Source organism: Salmo salar, chromosome ssa19, assembly GCF_905237065.1.
Source record: "Salmo salar chromosome ssa19, Ssal_v3.1, whole genome shotgun sequence".
Taxonomy (NCBI): Eukaryota; Metazoa; Chordata; class Actinopteri; order Salmoniformes; family Salmonidae; genus Salmo; species Salmo salar.
Window position 1 is genome coordinate 15,129,829 of NC_059460.1, and position 19,424 is coordinate 15,149,252.

General features: G+C 42.5%; 1 protein-coding gene across 7 annotated transcripts in view; it reads right to left on the reverse strand.

Annotated features, from left to right (window-relative positions):
- Window positions 1-19,424, reverse strand: part of pde1ca (phosphodiesterase 1C, calmodulin-dependent a) — a 170,195-nt gene that overhangs the window by 106,250 nt on the left and 44,521 nt on the right. For 2 of the 7 annotated variants that reach the window (XM_014157413.2, XM_014157411.2), the window contains exons 1-2: window positions 9,221-9,796; window positions 5,662-5,688 (exon numbers count right to left, since the gene is read on the reverse strand). The exons of 4 other annotated variants lie outside the window; for them this stretch is intronic. In XM_014157413.2, the coding sequence (XP_014012888.1) occupies window positions 5,662-5,688; window positions 9,221-9,351 (158 nt within the window). In that variant the 5' untranslated portion in view covers window positions 9,352-9,796. Of the gene's footprint in view, window positions 1-5,661; window positions 5,689-9,220; window positions 9,797-19,424 lie in introns of those variants that run through there. One more of the 7 variants, XM_014157412.2, reaches the window with a different exon arrangement.

Sequence of the window (19,424 nt, forward strand, 5' to 3'; positions counted from 1 at the left end):
GACAGAAGCTGGACCGATCGATAGGGGACTGGGAGAGAAGCCTGCTATACCTTGAAGTACACCACTGCAGATTTTGAGACCAGGGCTGAATAGAATATCTATTAAATAGTATTCTGTTTGGGTCTGAGTTTCAGGGCCCCAGAAAGGTAGTGAGCTGTTGGTTTGTGTCTGTAACTGGGAGCTGATGCAGGAGGAGTTGCTGGCTGATGGTTGATAGTGATGCTGGCTGATAGTTGTGAACATTGCTCAGAACACTAATATGATGGGGAACAGCTGTGCTGGCTGCTGTTCTTAGCCCCCTTCATCTCACGTCAAACCATATACGCAGTCAGGGAGCCGAAGCCACATGGAACACACACACACACATCCGCACACACACACAGAGCTAAAACAGACAAAGCTGAGGTAACTCTCAGCATGTCATTTGTATAGTTGTTAGTTGTTGTCCCATGACATATCAGAGGAGTGACTGTCTGAAAGGCCTGGCTTTGAAGACCCAAAGCTTAAGTCCTTCTGTGATGTGAATTCACTCTGTGGAGTTTCATTCTGCTGATGGAAACCATGGATGACTCATGTGTTGGTCCAGAGTGTGAATTATGCGGGGAAAAGGGGAGGGGAATGAGAGATATGAGCCCCCCTAAACTCAACAAAAGTCATACTTTGGGGGAGTGTCTAAGTAATACTAATTTAACCATTCTCCTGTTTCTTTAAAACACAATGTTGTACTGATACAGTGATATAAATTGAAAATAAAAGCTTATTTCAAATGAAACAAACACCCCCAACTCTCTGTCATGGTTTAAAAAAACAAATCCCATGTGGCTGCACTTGTCATCGCGGGACAGTCTGGTGTTACTTGACTTTTCCTTTTACAAAAATGGTCAATTTGTTAGTAAGAGGCATCAATTAATTCAGGCTACAAGAGTGTAGGCCCAATGATAATTGCAGAGTGTGACATTTCAGTGTTTTGTAACAGTTGTCTCTTTCCCTTCATCAAATGGTGTGTACACAGCGCACTGTTTGGATGCTGGGATAATTGTGGAGTGGACGAACTTGCGCAGTTAGCCTTTTTAAAGTGGTTTGTTTGACAATCAGATGAAATCATCATGACTGTGTTCATGCCACATTAAAAGGTCATTCATGTTTACAATTAAATTACGTCTTTACTATTAGCCCCCCCCAAAATAATGTCACATAGGAGGCCCCCCCCCAAACTCAAATGTCACGATATAATTCAAACTTTGTGTTAGTCACAAAGGAAATACTACCATACTGGCGTTCTAATACTGCAGTTGAAGAGTTTGGCACAAAATATGTCATTACAAACACATTTGTTTTTTTAGACACAAGTCAATGAATGACGTAATAGAAATAAGATTACTCTAGTATTGAACATATGTTGCATTGATGGCTTTTAACAACATTTAACAACATATCACAGACTATAGACAGCCGTCATAACTTCGAAATGGGGGCATCCCTCCCTTGTAATATTCTTGTCTTCGTCATGCATAACATTCTGCTAAAGGACGTCTAAGCTGTTAATTGTCATTTTGGGGAATATGCAATGATTACTTACATTGCTTTAGGCTAGTTTTGGAGAGCAGTTCGACTTTTAATTACCACAGAAACTAATGAAAAATCTACCACAGTCATAAAAGACATTGAAATTCATTGAAACTCCAGCAATGCCAGACAGACAGTCCTGATTACCCCTGTTGGCAAATATCCTCTCTCTCGCTATCTCTCTCTCACACCCAGCCATTAAATGACAGATGCTCTGATTCTCGCTACGTTTCTGCGTCTCTTCCCAGGTTGAAATAAAGTTCTGTAACGGCCTTGTGGCTCGTCATTGTGGCGCACCCAGAGTTTAATCAAACAAAATAGCCTCCACAAAGAGTGACTCATCATAGTTTTACCTAAATACTATCTAATCTGGAGAAGGTATAAATAATATCATTAGGGTGATAATGCATATGGCCAAGGTGCAAGCAGGGTTTGCTGTAGCCTTAGTCAACTGTTCCCGTTTTTACTGAATCACAGAGTCACAGAAAGTATTCAGTGTTGATAGACAAGTTTAGCTTCTCATTCGAATTATCTTCTAACACCTCTTCCGGAGTGTTTGGGCACAGGAGGAATGTGAGGAGTGACACTGTGAATGTGGGAGAGAAAGTGTGAGCGACACCTATTTATGGTGCTTATTGTGTATAATGAAATGGCCAAGTGCCGACTGATCGAGACACTGACATTAAACCACAATCTATCTACAGTGGGTATCATAAGTATTCGCCCCCGTTGAATTTTTTCAATTTTTGTGAAATTAGAAAGTGGGATTAAAATGAGTTTAATAGTGAGTTTTTTTATTAATGAAAAATCAAACACTAATATACCTTGATTAGATAAATATTCACCCACCTGAGTCAATACATGTTAGAAACACATTTAGCAGAGATTACAGATGTGAGTCTTCTTTGGTTAAGTCTATAAGAGCATTGCACACCTGGATTGTACAATATTTTCCCATTTATTATTTTAAAATTCTTCAAGCTTTGTCAAGGTGTTGGGGATCATGGCTAGACAGAAATGTTCAAGTCTTGCCATACATTTTCAAGCAGATTTAAGTCAAAACTCTAACTTGGCCACTCAGGAACATTCCCTGTCTTCTTGGTAAGCAACTCCAGCTTAGATTTGGCCTTGTGTTGTACGTTATTGTCCTGCTGAAAAGTGAATCCCAGTGTCTGATGTAAAGCAGACTGAAGCAGGTTTTCTTCTAGGAGTTTGCCTATGTTTAGCTCCATCTTGTTTCTTATTATCCTGAAAATCTCCCCCGTCTTTGCTGATGTCAAGCATACCCATATCATGATGCAGCCACAACCATGCTTGAAAATAAGGAGGCAGTTATTCAGTGATGTGTTGGATTTGCCCCAAACATAAGGCTTTGCATTTAGGCCAACATGTTTGTTCCTTTGCCGTGTTTTTTTTGCAGTATTACTTTAGTGCCTTATTTCATACAGGATACATGTTTTGAAATATTTTGATTATGTATATTTGTATTCTTCTTTTCACTCTGTCATTTAGGTCATTATTGTGGAGTAACTTCAATGTTGTTGATCCATCCTCAGTTTTCTAACATCACAGCCATTGATCTCTGTAGCTGTTTTAAAATGACCAATGGCCTCATGGTGACATCCCTGAGCAGTTTCCTTCCTGTCCTACAGCTCAGTTCAGAAGGACGACTATATCTTTGTTGTGTCTGGGTGGTTTAATACATCCTCCACAGCATAGTTATTAACTTGACCAAGCTTAAAGAGATATGCAATGACTGATTTGTTAATGTTACTCATCTACCAATCACTGCCCTTCTTTATGAGGCATTGAAAAGCTCCCGGGTCTTTGAGGTTGAATCTGTGCTTGAAATGCAATACTTGACTGAGGGACCTTACAGCTGTTGTATCTATGGGGGACAGAGGAAGGGGTATTCATTCAAAAACAGTGTAACTTATTATGTGATTTGTTAAGCCAATTTTTACTTCTTAACTAATTTAGGTTTGACTAAACAAAAGGGGTGAATACTTTTGCAACAACTATATTTATTTTTTAATTTTTTATAATTTGTTAACATTTGAAGTTTCATTCTAAAACATCTATCCACTTTCATAAATGCTAGTAAATTAGCTTATATTGTTTCCAGAAATTATGGAAGAGATTAGTGTGTTTTTCATGATGGTTTCATTTCAGAGATACAAATAATATTTTTCTAAATGCTATAAATCCCCCTCACTCTCACAGAAATAAGTAGTACAGGCTAGGTTTTACGACGGAGGAAAATGTAATTGTATGGTGATTGAAGCATTCCTAGCATGTTAATTGTAACGCCAACAAACCTTAGTAACCTTACTATGCTACAAACCTAAGAGCCAGGGGTCTATGGGACCAAGAACAAACAAATAGAAAAACTCGAAAAACACCAAGCAGGCAGAGAGACAGAGAGAAACAAAGATATCCACTGAGGATGAGAAAGCTACATGGTGTTTATGTTCCACTGTCAGACCTCTGGCAGCGCTGGACAGACATGTGGTCAATGCACTTCCTCTGTTAGGTTTGTTTGGTCTCTGGGCTGTATCAGGGATAGTTTTGGCTGTCTTCCTTTCCAATATTGTACAAGCTTGGTTTGTGTGGGGGTGGACGGGGAGGGGGGAGGGGGGGCAGAAGTCCATACAAGGGTAGTAAAACATTTTGCCGGTCCCCACAAAGAAAAAGGCTATTTTGGGCTTAGGGGTTAGGTTTAGGATTAGGGTTACAATTAGGGTTAGGGTTAGAATTAGGGTTAGGGGTTAGGGTTAGGGTTAGAGGTTAGGTTAGGGTTAGGGTTAGGTTAGGGGTTAGGGAAAATGGGATTTTGAATGGTGATCAATTGTTTGTTCCCCACAAGGATAGTAAAACAAACATGTGTGTGTATATGAGAGAGAGAGACTAGAAGAGAAGAGAAGAGAAGAGAAGAGAAGAGAAGAGAAGAGAAGGAAAGAAAGAAAGAAAGAAAGAAAGAAAGAAAGAAAGAAAGACAAGAGAGAGAGAGACAAGAGAGACAAGAGAGACAGGAGAGACAGGAGAGGGACAATAGAGACACAAGAGAGACAGGAGAGAGACAATAGAGACACAAGAGAGAGAGACAGAGAGAGAGAGAGAGACAAGAGTGACAAGAGAGATAGACAAGAGAGACAAGATAGACAAGAGAGACATGACAGACAAGAGAGACAAGAAAGAAGCAAGACAGAGACAAGAGAGACAAGAAAGAAGCAAGAGAGAGACAAGAGAGAGACAAGAGAGACAAGAGAAGAGAGAGAGACAAGAGAGACAAGAGAGAGACAGAGAGAGACAAGAGAGACAAAAGAGAGAGACAATAAAGACAAGAGAGAGACAAGAGAGACAAGAGTGACGAGAGAGAGAGACAGGAGAGAGAGACAGGAGAGAGAGCGAGACGAGAGAGAGAGAGACAGGAGAGAGAGAGACAAGAGAGGAAGAGACAAGAGAGAAAGGAGAGAAAAGAAAGAGAGAGACAAGAGAGAGGAGAGAGAGAGAGGAGAGAGAGAGAGGAGAGAGAGCGACAAGAGAGAAAGGAGAGAAAAGAGAGAGAGAGAGACGAGAGAGAAGAGAGAGAGAGAGACAATAGTTCAAGAGGGATGAAAGTTGAATAGCAGCCAGACTTAAGCTTCCCAATGACATCATTAATTACACACACACACACACACACACACACACACACACACACACACACACACACACACACACACACACACACACACACACACACACACACACACACACACACACAGCATTCCCAGACCACACACACACAGCTTTCCCAGACCACACACACACACACAGCTTTCCCAGACCACACACACACAGCTTTCGCAGACCTGTACAATAATAATGGGTTTCACATAAAGAGTCGGGGGATATACTACAATACCACATGTAATACAAAGATACAGTAGAAATGGAATAATAGACGTGAATGGGATTTTTGGGGGATTTTTATTATTGGTCATAGTTGTGGAGATGACAAGTGTAGTATACATGCTTATGGGATTGTTTATTTGAAGCTGGGTCCAACTTGTAGGTAACAAGTAACTGATTTAGTCCTGGTCTGAGGCTTACCTTTGTGACGTCTTCTTGTATTTCCTTCTGTGGGAGAAAAACAAGTACACCATTAATGTTTATGGCATCATTCTCCATTTTCTATTGCAATTTTCAGAAGAATCAATCCATCCAATATATGAATCCGTATAATTGTAATTCTATACCGTAGATAGAGCACTGACGTCATACATTATATCATTAATCTACATGCTTGGAATGAACTTGAAAAAGATTATGGATGTGTGAAATCGCACGTTATTTGCATTATAGTACACTACTTTTGACCAGGGCCCAAAGAGATCTGGTCAACAATAGTGCACCAAATTAGGAAATAGGGTGCCGTTTGGGACGCACACTATGTCCTCTGGGTTTTCATCCTCATTTAACCTCTATAGACTCAGTCCGTATCGAGACGATGTTGGTCTAAGTGCATTTGGTACATTTATAGCGGATGATCCCTTTAATCTACAGGCAACACCATCCTGCATGCCAGACAGTCAACAGTGTTGTTGGTTTAGCTTTGGGACTGAATTATCATCCACATTCGTAGAGACAAGCAAATATGCAGTTCAGAAAGTGATTTGATTGATAAAGAATTATTGTTGAATGGATCATTTTTGCACAAGCACTCCGACACTTCAAAGGTTGACAGTTGGGTGACAGATTCTCTACTAGCAAATTCAGACGTTTGATAAGACCAGAAAAGAAGGGAGAAAAAAAAGAAAAATGATGGGAAGGAAATGAGAAAACTGAAAACATATGAAATGCATGTTTCTGTTCTTTGACATGGTCTATACCTAAACACACGGTGAACAATTCTCAGGAGAGTATTATGAACAGTCCTCTCTCATTCTGTTTATCTCTCTCTTTTATATCTCTGTTCTCTCTCAGACACAGTCAGGAAGTATATGGGACAGATAAGATCATGGATACAATGACCAAAAAACAAAACACAGACCACAGAAACAGAATGTATTCTAATTCTATGGTCCAGACACATGATCTGGCCTGGGTCATGTTCAGCCGATCAGTTTGCCTGTTCTTAGCCCCATAGACCCCTGGCTCTTAGGTGTGCAGCTGACTGCAGGCTGTGACCTCGTGGTGTCAACATATTAAGGTTTGTTGGCATTACTATTAATATGCTAGGAAGGGTTCAATCACCATACAATTATCTTTTTCCTCCATACACACATAACTACAACACATTTTACGTCTCCACCGTTCATATATGAGCCCACCTGGATTGTGGTGAAATTCATACAACTCTCCTAAAGCAAATTACCGATTAATAAGGCCTAAACTTCAATGTCTGTAACTCTGTGGTCAGTCACCAGTTAGACTCATCTCCCAAAATGCTATCCAGGGCACTGTAAAGCCACAGTAAAAGCAATGAGAGAGAGGGTTTATAGGGCGTATAAACATTAAAACACATTCCCCTTCTCTTCCTGATCGCCCGCCTTTTTTGTGTGAGAGAGAGAGAGACAGAGATAGAGAGAGAGAGAGAGAGAGAGAGAGAGAGAGAGAGAGAGAGAGAGAGAGATAGAAATATATATAAATAGAGAGAGAGAGAGATAGAAATATATATAAATAGAGAGAGATAGATAGATAGATAGATAGATAGATAGATAGATAGATAGATAGATAGATAGATAGATAGATAGATAGATAGATAGATAGATAGATAGATAGATAGATAGATAGATAGATAGATAGATAGATAGATAGATAGATAGATAGATAGATAGATAGATAGATAGATAGATAGATAGATAGATAGATAGATAGATAGATAGATAGATAGATAGATAGATAGATAGATAGATAGATAGATAGATATTGAGAGAAAGAGAGAGATAGAAAGATAGATATAAATAGAGAGAGAGATAGAAAGAGAGATATAAATAGAGAGAGAGAGATATTGAGAGATAGAGAGAGCCTTAGAAAGAGAGATATAAATAGAGAGAGAGAGAGATATAAATATATATATATATATATATATATAGAGAGAGAGAGAGAGAGAGAGAGAGAGAGAGAGAGAGAGAGATAGAGAGAGAGAGAGAGAGAGAGAGAGAGAGAGAGAGAGAGAGAGAGAGAGAGAGAGAGAGAGAGGGGACAGACTCATGTTGACGTCGGAACAGTCAATCAATGTCATCTGTGAGGAATGATGACCAGACAAGACGAAACGGATGGTCCCTGAGATTAGGACCAGGACAAATGGTTGTTGCCTGGGCCAATTGTCTGTCTATGATGGAGAGGTTTCTAGTATAGTATATCTATGGTCTAGGGTCAGGGCTGGGGCCGTAGGCATCAAGCATCTCAGAGGAGCAGTGCTGATCTAGGATCAGGTCTTGTAATCTTGTTCTAAAAGGCTAAACTGATCCTAAATCAGCACTCCTACTCTGAGACGCTTAAAACGTACAGCCCCTGATCTCGTAATTCTATATTGAGGGTCTACTGGGGTGATGTTGTCACTCATGATGACAGAAGATTAGGCAACACTGATGGACATCAGGGACTGCAGCCTGAGCAACAGGATCACAGCTGAGACCATCCATACTCTCTGATGACACACACAGGCAGACAACGATGTGTTTGTTTCTACTGACTTGAGTTCATATACTGAACATTGGAAATGTACACACACACAAGCACAAACCTATCCATACAGTATGCACAAACACGTGTGCTTTCATTAACACACAATGTGCGGGGATCAAATGTGTATCTTCGGGGGTTATTTCTACGTCATTGGGGTGCAAACATCTTCCTCATCACTTTTTTTCATCCTAAAATGTAACATGTAATATCTTTCCCCTCTTTATTTCTATCTATGTGAAGCTTCGATGCAGAGGGGAAAACAGTCAGAAAACAGCAGACATCCAATTAGTAATTATGAGTGGCTAACCGTTAGCTGTGTGTAATTGTGTTGACTGCCTGGCTGCCTGTGTGTCAGTGTTGACTGCCTGGTTGTATTCTATAACCTCTGGGTCCCTGGATGTTTGCTCCTTTCTGCTACATTAACCTGATTACGCATGTACTTTACTTCTGGCTCATTCGATAAGGCAAATCCTTATAAAATATATCCTCTGATAATATGTATAGGAAAACAGAAGCGCAAAGCCAGTGTAGAGTAATGTAAAAGAACATCTGTCATTCCTATACATTTTCTGGTCATGAAGAGCTTTTAAATTCATAATAAACGCAAATGCAAAAAAAGATGCACTTCGAGCATCAAACATAATGAATTTTGTTGAAACCATCAAATGATAAAATAAGCTGATGTTGCATGAGTGGTATTGATAACACATTCCTCTGTAAACATGTTCTCCACGGAACTTTCACAGAGGTTTTAAAGGCATTTCAACCATTAACTCTTAACTTTCAATGTGTTTGAAAAGGAGCCCCAAAAAATGTACCAAATTGACAGGATTGGTAATCTAGGCTGCAGTACATTCAAAGTCAAGCGCGAACAGAGTGAAATATTTGCACTCAAAACACTATAACACAAGTATGCAGAGACAAATCATTAACACATTTACAAACAGTGAGAATAATAAAAACAGAAAAGGTTACTCACAGTCCTCTCAGCCTCAGCCATATCTTCTCAATCTGGTCTGGCTGCAGAAACTTCAGAGAGTTACTCTCAAAATCCTCTATCTCCTTGGTTGGTGATTCCATGTCTAAGATATTAACCAGGCGAAAGGACATGAAAGTCTAAAGTCTAAAGTCTAAAGTCCGCAGAGCCAGCCCACTTCAGCAGTGCAATCAGAGGATGGAAAAGTGGAAGTTTATTCAGAGCGTTGTGCTACTTCAGAGTGGTCCTCTATCTCGCTATCCCCGTTCCTTAATCCTCTGTCTATACAGATCCCTATCCCATCTCTGTCAGCAGTGTGACAGCTGGAGTCTGTTCCTCATCCTTCTCTTCCCTCCTCATCCTCCTGTCCTGTTCTGTATCAGGTCCTATTGAGGATAGCTAGAGCTAGCAGTGCAGCTGCGTCAGGGGAGCTGGGGCTAGTGGTGAAGCTGCATCAGGGGAGCTGGGGCTAGTGGTGGAGCTGCGTCAGGGGCCCCCTGGCTGTGATGTGTGTGTGCTCTGGTTTAGTCACCAGCAGCTCCTCTCCTCTCAGGTGCTCACTGAGCGCGTGCAGCTCAGGAGGCGGAAGGGTGAAGGCGGGGGGGGGGGGGGGGTCCACAAACACGCTCCGCCCCATGGAGGGGGAGAGGGGGAGGAGAGAGCGGAGGGGGAGGATTACCGGGCTGCTGCTGTCGTCGCGCAGAGTATCAGAGAGCAGCCGCTTCCACCGCTAACGCCACCGCTACGACTATCATTCATATCTGCCCTGCCGTAAGCCCAGAGAGGGGGACGGGGGCCGGGAGAGGGAGAGGAGGAGAGGGGAGAGAGAGAGAGAGAGCGAGAGAGAGAGAGAGAGAGAGAGAGAGAGAGAGAGAGAGAGAGAGGACAGGCTCACGTTGATGTCGAGAGAAGCAAAGAACGGGAATAAGAGAAAGTGAGTGTGAAATAAGGATACAAAGAGAAGAAAAATACAGACAGACAGAGCTGTTCAAGAGTATATGCAAGTGTGTTAGTGTGTGCAGATAAATATTGAGTGAGTGTGAGAGAGAGCAAGAGAGAGAGAGCGCAAGAGAGAGAGCGAGAGAGAGGGAGACACTGAGAAAGAGGATAGCTGTGTAATGATTGGAGGTGCTTCAGTGTGTGAATAGGAGGGGCTGAGTGAACTGCACTCCTAAAAGCCTATTTTTCTCTTTCTCTCCCTCTCTTTTTTCTCATCCCCTCTCATTTTCCTTCTTGTTCTCTATACCCCCCTCTCTCTTTCTCTCCCTCTCTCTATTCCCCTCTCTCTTCCTTCCTCTCCCTCCCTCGCTCTAGATTCCTCTCTCCCTTCCTCCCTCTCTCCTCCCTCTTTCTTTCTGTCTACCACTCTCTCTTTGCCTGTCTGTCTATCTCTTTCTTTATTCCCTTGAATGTTCAGCGATAGATTAGATCAGGGTTTCCCAAACTCAGTCCTGGGGCTCAAACTCAGTCAGTCCTGGGGCTCAAACTCAGTCCTGGGGCTCAAACTCAGTCAGTCCTTGGGCTCAAACTCAGTCAGTCCTGGGGCTCAAACTCAGTCAGTCCTGGGGTTCAAACTCAGTCAGTCCTGGGGCTCAAACTCAGTCAGTCCTGGGGCTCAAACTCAGTCAGTCCTGGGGCTCAAACTCAGTCAGTCCTGGGGCTCAAACTCAGTCAGTCCTGGGGCTCAAACTCAGTTAGTCCTGGGGCTCAAACTCAGTTAGTCCTGGGGCTCAAACTCAGTCCTGGGGCTCAAACTCAGACCGAGTTCGGGAAACCCTGGATTAGATCACAGAACATCAGGCAAACATGAATGAATAAGAACGGTAACGCTGACCTCTGCAAAAAAAGCTATGAGCGTCTAAACTTCGCTACATAATAAACACAACATTTTCGTGACATCTCAACAGAAACACGCTTTCAATCAAAATAAATTATATGTTGAGCTCCTTCAGCCCAGGGGCCAATGGAGGGGTACGACAAGACAAGATGAGATGAACCCGACTCCTCTGCGTCCCAAATGGCACCCTATTCCCTATATTTTAATATACTTTTGACCATAGGGCTCTGGTCAAGTAGTGCACTATGTAGGAGATATGGTGTCATTCTGTACGCAGCCCCCAAATCTGTCTGTCTCAATACGACATGGGGAAGTCACATCTCATTGCCCTCATCAACATAGGTAATGACGGTGCTCATCAAGCATGTCTGCCCAAACAATGAGATTGATAACACACTCTGAAGTTTCCAGAAGGAAAACATAATCCACAATGGGGTCGCCTCCCAAATGGCACCCTATTCCCTTTACAGCACACTACTTTTGACCAGAGCCATATGTATAGGCCCTTGGTCAAAGGAAGAGCACTACATAGGGAATAGGGTGCCATTTGGGACGCAACCTTGGATCCTACGATATAGAGACGCTGGTGGATGTTTGTTTAATAGCATCAGATATTGTTATTATTATCTAATTGCAATGATTGTGAGGGAGGGGGAATAAAAATAACCAATAAAGTGCCATTAGGCCTTCCCTTATTTCCGAGAATGGGGTAGTTAGTGTAGCCGTTGTTTGTTATGATTCGGCCCCTACAGGAAATTGGAAGGTCTTATCATAATAACAGGAATCAAAACACGTCACATTACTGTGCACTAGGCAGGGAAAATGCAGGGTTTGGACATAGTCCAGAAAGAGAGGCAGAGAGAGGCAGAGAGAGAGAGAGAGAGAGAGAGAGAGAGAGAGCGTGCGAGCATCTGGATGATTTCACTTCAGGCACATCACATATCCTAAATGTGTAAACACTGTATAACATCATGCACTTCACCATATTACTTACATTACGACCAATATAGAAAGATGTTTTGATAACTGCTTCTCTGGCAGGGCTGTGCACATACTACATGCATAGCGAGTACCACTTCCTCCTGATTCAGCTCCAACCGAGCTAGCTATTCAGAGATGCAAGTGGGGACACTTCAGGCTGAGGAGTGAGTTACACACATCCCCATGTGGTACACTGACCTATGGGGGGCCAGTACTCAAAATGAAAAAAATACTATTTTTTCATTGTAGGGCAAAAGGTCAGGTGCCCCAGCACCCTTAGGGCTCTATCTGTGCATGTGCCCTCTCTCTGGGCTACATGGATGTGTTGTTAATGGGGCTTGCGAAGCAAGCGTCCCCACTTTAAATCTTCAACATACTTCTTCTTCTTCTTATTCTTTGGAATGCTACTCTCCTTAAACCGCTTAAGCTAGAAATGTCAGTCAAACTTTAAAATGTGCAGAGCAGTCAGGAACACTGTGCTTGTATATAACTTTTTGATATCTGTTATACTTTTTAAATGATTAAGCTTTAAGTCATTTTTTGTCCATCTTCATCCACTTCATGGGATTTCCTCAACATTCTAAAGGTCCCATTGTGACATCCTCACTTCCGACATTCCATTTACTGTTACTACAACAATGCAACTTTTGACACAAATCAGCTACTTCGACCACTTTGCCAACAGCTTAGACAAAAGTTAGAGCTCATGAAATCTTTCTCTACTTCTCTGCTTTTCAAATCTGATATAGGAACAGAATTCTCTGATACCGATCGAACGTTGCAGCTGTTTAGTAACCGCATCAAACAATATTTTCCGTAACTTTTTATAAACTGAAATGTTGACCACTTTCCCATCAAGATAGACAATAAGTTAGTGACATTGTTGTAAAGTACTTAAGTAAAAATACTTTGAAGTACTACTTAAGTAGTTTTTTGGGGGTATCTGTACTTTACTTTACTACTTATATTTTTAAGAACTTCTACTTTTACTCCACTATATTCCCGAAGACAAAAATGTACTTTCTATTCCACACATTTTCCCTTACTGTCACGTCCTGACCAGTAAAAGAGGTTGTTTGTTATTGTAGTTTGGTCAGGACGTGACAGGTGGTGTTTGTTTAGAGTGTTTCGGGGTTTGTTGGGCTATGTTCTTAGTTAAGAGGGGGTGTTTGTTTAGAGTGTTTCGGGGTTTGTTGGGCTATGTTCTTTGTTAGTCTATTTCTATGTTAGTTCTAGTATGTCTATTTCTATGTGGTGTTTATTGGGTTGACCTTCAATTGGAAGCAGCTGCTCCTCGTTGCTTCTAATTGAAGGTCCTATTTAAGAGGGGTGTTTTTTCTATGGGGTTTGTGGGTAGTTGTTTCCTGTTTTGTGTTTGTGCACCTGACGGGACTGTTTAGTGGCGTTTGCTGTTTTTGTATATGTGTTTCTTTTGTTTTCCTTCTTTAATAATATAAGAAGATGAGTTTACACGTTCCCGCTGCGTTTTGGTCCAATCCCTACGACACTCGTGACACTTACACCCAAAAGTACTCAATATATTTTTAATGCTTAGCAGGACAGGAACATTTTCTAATTCACGCACTTAAAGAGAAAATCCCTGGTCATCCCTACTGCATCGGATCTGGCGGACTCACTAAACACAAATGCTTTGTTTGTAAATTATGTGTGAGTGTTGGAGTGTGCCCCTGGCTATCCGAAATAAAAAAAATAAAAAGATTGTGCCATCTGGTTTGCTTAATATAAGGAATTTCAAATTATTTATCCATTTACTTTTACTTTTAATACTTATGTATATTTTTGCAATTACATTTACTTTGATACTTCTCTTTACTAAAATCCTTGCCAAAAAGTTTGAGTTACTATCTTTAAACCTTTGTCTGAGGAGAAATGTATCCATAACTGTTATAGGGGTCTACCGTCCTGCCTCACCTAACCTTTGGGGCACTCGAGGAGTTAACTAGCTTACTGTCTTCTTTTACTAAATCAGAAGTTATTATCCTGGGTGACATAAAACATGCAGGCTTCAGACAATCTAAAAGACATCTGTAATGATCTAAACCTAACCCAGCTTGTGACTAAGGCTACATAGCCCAACGGTAAAGATCCTTCAAAGTCAACTCTGATTGATCTTATTTTAATGAATACACCAGAGTAATATGTCTCCACTGGTGTCTTCACCCAAGACATTAGTGACCATTGCCCAGTTGTCTGTGTTAAAGATGTTAAAATACAAAAATCTAAGCCTCGTGTCATCACAAAGAGGAACTTAAAAAAACTTCAGTGAACAGGCTTTTTTTCTATGATTTTTATTTTAAGGACCTTGATTGTATTTCAGCTATCCCTGAACTGGATTTAGCTTTGAGCCTTTTTGCAGATGTCTTCAATACTATTGTGGATAATCAATCAGGTAGATCGAATGCCTAGTACACAAAACAATTCTCAGAAGTAATTCATAAAAGAGATGATGCTTGGGTCAAGGACAGGAACACAGGATTAGGCCCAGACTTAAAAGCTTTTACGCAACTGAAGAATTATTGTGTAAGATAAATCAGAAAGCCTAAATCTGATTATTATGTAACTGCACTTCTGGATTGTAATCGGAACCCGGCTAAATTCTGGAAAACTGGAAAATCCCTGAAGGGTACTACTTCCTCCTTTCTGCCACAACAAAATAATTTAGACACCGACCTCATTAAGAAGAAAAATGCGCTCATCAATGCATTTAATCACAATTCAATTTCAGCGGGCTATCTCTTTGAAAGAACTTCTAAGCCTATTCGCAATGATATTGGGATGGATGCTGATACTGTAGGGGAAACTTGCTAAATGATCAGAGGAAGGATAGTCAAAGCTTTTCTTGTAGGCTATTTACAGAAAAATAAGTTCTGGATGCTATGCTAGCAATAGACAACAAGAAATCCACATGGGCCGACTAAATGGACCCTGGTCTGCTTAAGTGTGCAGTGCTCATCGTTTTTGGCTCAATAACCCATATTTTTTATTTTAACATTGTTATCTGGAAATATACAAAAAGTATGGAAATCAGCTCTTAATAATTATCGCCCCATTTCCTTCCTTCTTAAGATTGTTGAATCCTTGGTTAATGTACAACTTTGCTCTTTATTATCTGAGAAATGTGGAATGTATGTTGAATGTAAACCAATCAGGGTTTAGACCTGGGCATAGCACTATTACAGCAACTACTTTAGTTGTTAATGATCTTGTCGATGCTTTACACACCTAAATTACATGTGCTGCTTTGTTTGCTTTTGATACAGTTGATGATGCTATTTTATTGAATAAGTTGTCCTCGATAGGCCTGAGCTCTGATGCCTGGTCATGGTTTCATGATTATCTTAGTGACAGAACTCAAGCCATCCTGATTGATGGGGTTTAAGTCTGAATTTCTTGAAGTACAGGACATAAATGTGTACTACAGGGGTAGATTATGTTCCCTTCACTATTTATACAAACACCATTGGTCAATCTGTCATTTTCTTTGGACTGAATCCATTTGCAGATGATAGTATTATGTATGCTATTGCCACGACTGTTGATTGGGCTGTGTCAAAACTACAGTCAGATTGTAATATGAAGCTATGCAGGAATCCCTTGCTGATTTAATACGGGCAAAACAAAATACAAAAGATTTTGTTTTTAAACTCTCATAAGAATGTTTCAGATTAACTATATTTTCACTCAATAGATGGTTCTCCAATCGAAAGTGTTCCCAAATACAAATACTTAGGCATTTGACAAAACATATACAGTACATTCGGAAAGTATTAAGACCCATTGACTTTTTCCACATTTTGTTAGATTATAGCCTTATTCTAAAATGGATTAAAACAGTTTTTTTCCTCATCAATCTACACAGAACACTCCATAATGACAAAGCAAAAACAGGTTTTTAAAAATGTTATAAAAATATAAAACAAATGAAAACATAAATACCTTATTTACATAAGTGTTCAGACCCTTTGCTATGAGACTCGAAATTGAGCTCAGGTGCATCCTGTTTCTACACCCTGATTGGATTCCACCTGTGGTAAATTCTATTGATTGGACATGATTTGGAAAGGCACTCACCTGTCTATATAAGGTCCCACAGTTGACAGTGCATGTCAGATCAAAAAACAAGCCATGAAGTCAAGGAATTGTCCATAGAGCTCCGAGACAGGATTGTGTCGAGGCACAGATCTGGGGAAGGGTACCAAAACATTTCTGCAGCATTGAAGGTCCCTAATAACACAGTGGCTTCCATCATTCTTAAATGGAAGAAGTTTGCAACCACCAAGACTCTTCCTAGAGTTGGCCCGCCCGGCTAAACTGAGCAATCGGGGGAGAAGGGCCTTGGTCAGGGAGGTGACCAAGAACCCGATGGTCACTCTGACAGAGCGCTAGATTTCTTTAAGCATCAGCTTTAACTTTAAGCATCAGCTGTCAGAGCAGCTTACCAATCACTGCACCTGTACATAGTCAATCTGTAAATAGCACACCCAACTACCTCATCCCCATATTATTGCTTACCCTCTTGCTCTTTTGCACCCCAGTATCTCTACTTGCACATCATCATCTGCACATCTATCACTCCAGTATTAATACTAAATTGTAATTATTTCGCCTCTATGGCCTATTTATTGCCTACCTCCCTACTCTTCTACATTTGCACACACTGTACATAGATTTTTCTATTTTTCTTTTCTATTGTGTTATTGACTGTATGTGTCACGACTTCTGCCGAAGTCAATGATGCCCCTCCTTGTTCGGGTGGTGCTCGGCGGTCGACGTCACCGGTCTTGTAGCCATCATTGATCCATTTTTCATTTTCCATTGGTTTTGTCTGGTCTTCCTACACACCTGGTTCCAATCCCATTAATTACATGCTGTGTATTTAACCCTCTGTTTCCCCTCATGTCCTTGTCGGAGATTGTTTGTGGTTATGTGTTCGTGTATTTTGTATAGGTGTGCGACGGATTAGTTTACCCATGTTTATTTTTATGTACGTTGGTTTCTTGGAGTTTGTTTTATATAAATGAAACTACTCCAGTTACACCAAGTTGGTTTCTCCTGCGCCTGACTTCCCTGCCACCTACACACACGACAATGACAGAATCTCCGACCAATCTTATGAAGTCAGCAGGAGAGGATACCCCGGACATGGAGGTGGAGGAGCGCGTCCAGGAGCATGCGAAGAAGCTTCACCATCTGTGCGCCGCCATGGATCGCGTTGTCCAGAATATGGACCACTGGGAGAGACAGGGAGTTCTTCCAGAGCCTCCACCAGCCCAACCGGGGTCTATACTGAGCGCCCCTTCTCAACCTGAACCCGGTGGAATCCGTATATCCTTGCGTCAGGGGTACATTCTGTCCTCCATTTCACCCGTCTCCTCGAGTTTCTTTTTTGTGAAGAAGAAGGATGGAGGTCTGCGCCCGTGCATTGATTATCGAGGTCTCAATAAAATCATGGTGGGCTACAGTTACCCGCTACTTCTGATCGCCACAACAATTGAGTTAATGCACGGGGCGTGCTTTTTCACCAAACTGGATCTCAGGAGTGCGTACAACCTGGTGCGTATCCGAGAGGGAGACGAGTGGAAGACAGCATTTAGTACCACCTCAGGGCATTATGAGTACCCCGTCATGCCATACAGGTTAAAGAATGCTCCATCAGTCTTCCAATCTTTTGTAGAAGAGATTTTCAGGGACCTTCACAGGCAGGGTGTAGTAGTGTATATCGATGACATTCTGATATACTCCGCTACACGTGCCGAGCATGTGTTCCTGGTGCGCAGAGTGCTTGGTCGCCTGTTGGAGCATGACCTGTATGTCAAGGCTGAGAAATGCCTGTTCTTTCAACAGTCCGTCTCCTTCTTAGGGTATCGCTAATCCACGTCAGGAGTGGAGATGGAAAGTGACCGTATTGCAGCCGTGCGTAATTAGCCGACTCCCACCACGATGAAGGAGGTGCAGCGATTTTTAGGGTTTGCCAATTACTACCGGAGGTTTATCCGGGGTTTTGGTCAGGTAGCTGCTCCCATTACCTCACTGCTGAAGGGGGGTCCGGTGTGCTTGCTGTGGTCGGCTGGGGCGGACAGGGCTTTTAGGCAACTGAACGCTCTGTTTACCTCAGTTCCTGTGTTGGGTCATCCGGATCCGTCTTTGCAATTCATAGTGGAGGTGGATGCATCTGAGGCTGGGATAGGAGCTGTGCTCTCTCAGTGCTCGGGTACGCCACCTAGGCGGAGGCCCCTGTGCCTTCTTTTCTAAGAAGCTCAGCCCGGCGGAGCGAAACTATGATGTGGGGGACCGAGAGCTGTTGGCTGTCGTCAAGGCTTTGAAGGTGTGGAGACATTGGCTTGAGGGGGCTAAACACCCTTTTCTCATCTGGACTGACCACCGCAACTGGACTACCCATCTGGAGTACATCCAGGAGGCGAGGAGACTGAATCCTCGCCAGGCAAGGTGGGCCATGTTTTTCACCGTTTTGTGTTTACCCTCTCGTAAAGACCAGGCTCCCAGAACGTTAAGGCAGACGCTCTGTCCCGGCTGTAGGACACAGAGGAGCGGTCCATGGATCCTACTCACATAATCCCAGCCTCTTGTTTGGTGGCACCGGTAGTGTGGGAGCTGGACGCGGACATTGAGCGGGCGTCACGTGCAGAGCCCGTTCCCCCTCAGTGTCCAGCTTGGCGTCTGTATGTTCCATCTGCTGTCCGCGATCGATTGATCTACTGGGCTCACACGTCATCCTCCTCTGGTCATCCTGGGATCGGTCGGACGATGCGCTGTCTTAGTGGGAAATACTAGTGGCCCACTTTACCTAAGGACGTGAGGGTTTATGTTTCCTCCTGCTCCGTGTGCGCCCAGTGCAAGGCTCCTAGACACCTACCCAGAGGTAAGTTATAACCCTTACCCGTTCCACAACGGCCGTGGTCACACTTGTCGGTGGATTTCCTAACCGATCTTCCACCTTCACAAGGTAACACCACGATCCTGGTCGTTGTGGATCGTTTTTCTAAGTCCTGTCGTCTCCTCCCTTTGCCCGGTCTCCCTACGGCCCTACAGACTGCGGAGGCTCTGTTTACACACGTCTTCCGGCACTTCGTGGTGCCTGAGGATATAGTGTCTGATCGGGGCCCCCAGTTTACGTCAAGGGTCTGGAAGGCATTCATGGAATGTCTGGGTGTCTCGGTCAGCCTTACCTCGGGTTTTTACCCTGAGAGTAACGGGCAGGTGGAGAGAGTTAACCAGGATGTGGGTAGGTTTCTGAGGTCTTATTGCCAGGACCGGCCGGGGGAGTGGTCGGCGTTCGTGCCCTGGGCAGAGATTGCCCAGAACTTGCTCCACCCCTCCTCCACTAACCTCTCTCCTTTTCAGTGTGTG